The sequence below is a fragment of the Triticum dicoccoides genome, chromosome 4B (genome assembly GCF_002162155.2).
Source record: "Triticum dicoccoides isolate Atlit2015 ecotype Zavitan chromosome 4B, WEW_v2.0, whole genome shotgun sequence".
In the NCBI taxonomy this organism is placed as follows: Eukaryota; Viridiplantae; Streptophyta; class Magnoliopsida; order Poales; family Poaceae; genus Triticum; species Triticum dicoccoides.
Window position 1 is genome coordinate 618,308,403 of NC_041387.1, and position 3,006 is coordinate 618,311,408.

Below are 3,006 nucleotides of genomic sequence, written 5' to 3' on the forward strand. Positions count from 1 at the left end.
CAACCATAACTAGAATAAACTCCCGGTCTGCCATAAGCGTCTTAATGTTCTGGCTGATGTTACCATATAGAGATATGGAGAGCAAAGCATCCTTCATGGTGTATAAGGCTCCCATTGAGTTTGAGTGAACCAATTCGGGAAGGTTAGACCACCGTAGGGCTAGTGACATACCCCTCTAATACTGCCTTGATCTTTGCTTCAAGTGCACATTGCAATAAAAATTATAGCTTACATGATGCAAAGATAATATGGCATGTGCTAATCTCCAGTATCATATCAACACATGTTGAACCATCCTCCAGAGAGAAGGACCCATCCACAGAAAGAGCCAGTCAGTCCTGCTGGTGGAGCTGGCCATGAGAAGGTTGTGAACATGCTTTGGTAAACATCTTCACGAACAACATCCCATATATAATGTCACGATTACTTTCACATACTCCTACGAACCCTAAATAAACTGAGTCCTAGGTTGAAGTTCATGTCGTAGGAATTACTTCAAAGATGAACACGTCTTGGTATTTTTTTCTTTTCTTATAAGAAACAGTAATAGCTAGTACCTTTTTAATGGGCTGCCCATGTGAGCGCTGTCTACTTATTGCTCGCGGTAGGCGGCACATACTCCTACTAATTATCAAATCGTGTCCGCCCCGGTTTTCCCTAGCTGTATCCGTGTAAGCAACAGACTCTGCTTACCTTTGCTGCCAGTCGTCCAACTCCATGCCGAATCGGTTTTCGTCTCCCACGCATCCAAATCTATAAACGTGCTGCTCGATCGCCAGGGCGCAGCAGGGCAGCGACAGATCGAAGTAGCAAGACGAACTTTGGCACGAGATCTGCGAAACCCCGAGGCGCGATGGCGAGCCGGCAGCTGCAGGTGCTGAGCGCGCTGGACGGCGCCAAGACGCAGTTGTACCACTTCAGGGCGATCGTCGTCGCCGGCATGGGTTTCTTCACTGACGCCTACGACCTCTTCTGCATCTCGCTCGTCACCAAGCTCCTCGGCCGCATCTACTACGCCGACCCCTCCAGCCCCAACCCTGGCTCGCTGCCGCCCAACGTGGCCGCGGCCGTCAACGGCGTCGCGCTCTGCGGGACCCTCGCCGGCCAGCTCTTCTTCGGCTGGCTCGGCGACAAGCTCGGCCGGAAGAGCGTCTACGGCATGACGCTCATGCTCATGGTCGTCTGCTCCGTCGCCTCCGGGCTCTCGTTCGGACACACCCCGGCCAGCGTCATGGCCACGCTCTGCTTCTTCCGCTTCTGGCTCGGCTTCGGCATCGGCGGCGACTACCCTCTGTCCGCCACCATCATGTCCGAGTACGCCAACAAGAAGACGCGCGGAGCCTTCATCGCCGCTGTCTTTGCAATGCAGGGCTTCGGCATCCTCGCCGGCGGCGTCGTCACGCTCGTCCTCTCCACGGTTTTCCGTAACGCGTTCCCGGCGCCAGCGTACCAGGTCGACGCCGCCGCGTCCACCGTGCCGCAGGCCGACTACGTGTGGCGCATCATCCTCATGCTCGGCGCGCTGCCTGCGGCGCTCACTTACTACTGGCGAACGAAGATGCCGGAGACGGCGCGGTACACGGCGCTGGTCGCAAAGAACGCGAAGCAGGCCTCGCTGGACATGTCCAAGGTGCTTCAATCGGAGATCGAGGCGGAGCCGGAGAAGCTCGACGAGATCATGGCCAGAGGCGAGGAGTACGGCCTCTTTACGTCGCGGTTTGCCAAGTGCCACGGCCTCCACCTCCTCGGCACGGCGACGGCGTGGTTCTTGGTCGATGTCGCGTACTACAGCCAGAACCTATTCCAGAAGGACATCTTTGGCAGCATCGGCTGGATCCCCAAGGCGCGCACCATGAACGCGCTCGAGGAGGTGTTCCGCATCTCCCGCGCGCAGACGCTCATCGCGCTCTGCGGCACCGTGCCGGGCTACTGGTTCACCGTGTTCCTCATCGACGTCATCGGAAGGTTCTGGATCCAGCTCGTGGGGTTCGCCATGATGACCGTTTTCATGCTCGGCCTCGCGGTGCCTTACCACCACTGGACGACGCCGGGCAACCACGTCGGCTTCGTCGTCATGTACGGGCTCACCTTCTTCTTCGCCAACTTCGGGCCGAACGCAACGACGTTCATCGTGCCGGCTGAGATCTTCCCGGCGCGGCTCCGGTCGACCTGCCACGGCATCTCCGCTGCGGCGGGGAAGGCCGGTGCCATCATCGGGGCGTTCGGGTTCCTCTACGCGGCACAGTCGCCGGACCCGGCGCACGTGGACGCCGGGTACAAGCCTGGGATCGGCGTGCAGAAGGCGCTGTATGTGCTCGCTGCGTGCAACCTCCTGGGGTTCTTGGTCACGTTCCTCGTGCCGGAGTCGAAAGGGAAGTCGCTCGAGGAGATGTCCGGCGAGGCCGACGCCGAGGAAGGCAACGGCGCCAATAAAGTCCGCCCGTCGGGAGAGCAGCTGGTTTGAATAGTTTTGATCCTCGAGAAGGCAACACACGCATACGTGCATGTTTGCATGCGACGAGTTTTTTGTGTGTCGTGACCGGAACTTTGTGTAGGTGTATACAGTAAATTTTGTCACTGTTACATGGTAGGCATCGGTTGATATTACGCTTGATCTTAGCCAAAAGGTCGATAAAAATATACTACTTGTTAGAGAAAGGAAACATCAAGATTTTAGATCTCTCGACTTTTTAAATTTTTTTGCAGAGAGAAACTTGTGTTACTTAATTAATGAAGATTAGAATCAAGATGACATAAATGTTTTGAGTCGAATGATTGAACTGTCATTAACGACCGCGAGAAGATGCATCGGTTCCAAAAAAGAGCGAGAGGCATCGTTTGCGGATGGAAGCGCTCAACTGTTGAGCAAGGGGAGATTTCCCCTTAATTACATAAGTTCTTCATGAAATCTTTGATGAGAACCTGAAACATAAACTCACAACGAGAAATAGCGTAACGTGACGTCTTGAACAAGGATATCTCAAGAAGAGAACCCCCCCTCCCCCC

The 3,006-nt window shown here is 55.2% G+C and overlaps 1 protein-coding gene across 1 annotated transcript; it reads left to right on the forward strand.

The window, feature by feature from the left end:
• Window positions 1-853: 853 nt before the first annotated feature.
• Window positions 854-2,464, forward strand: LOC119294046 (probable inorganic phosphate transporter 1-12). Its single transcript, XM_037572325.1, has one exon. It carries the CDS (start codon window positions 854-856, stop codon window positions 2,462-2,464), a length of 1,611 nt encoding a protein of 536 aa, XP_037428222.1.
• The last annotated feature ends 542 nt before the right edge of the window (window positions 2,465-3,006 follow it).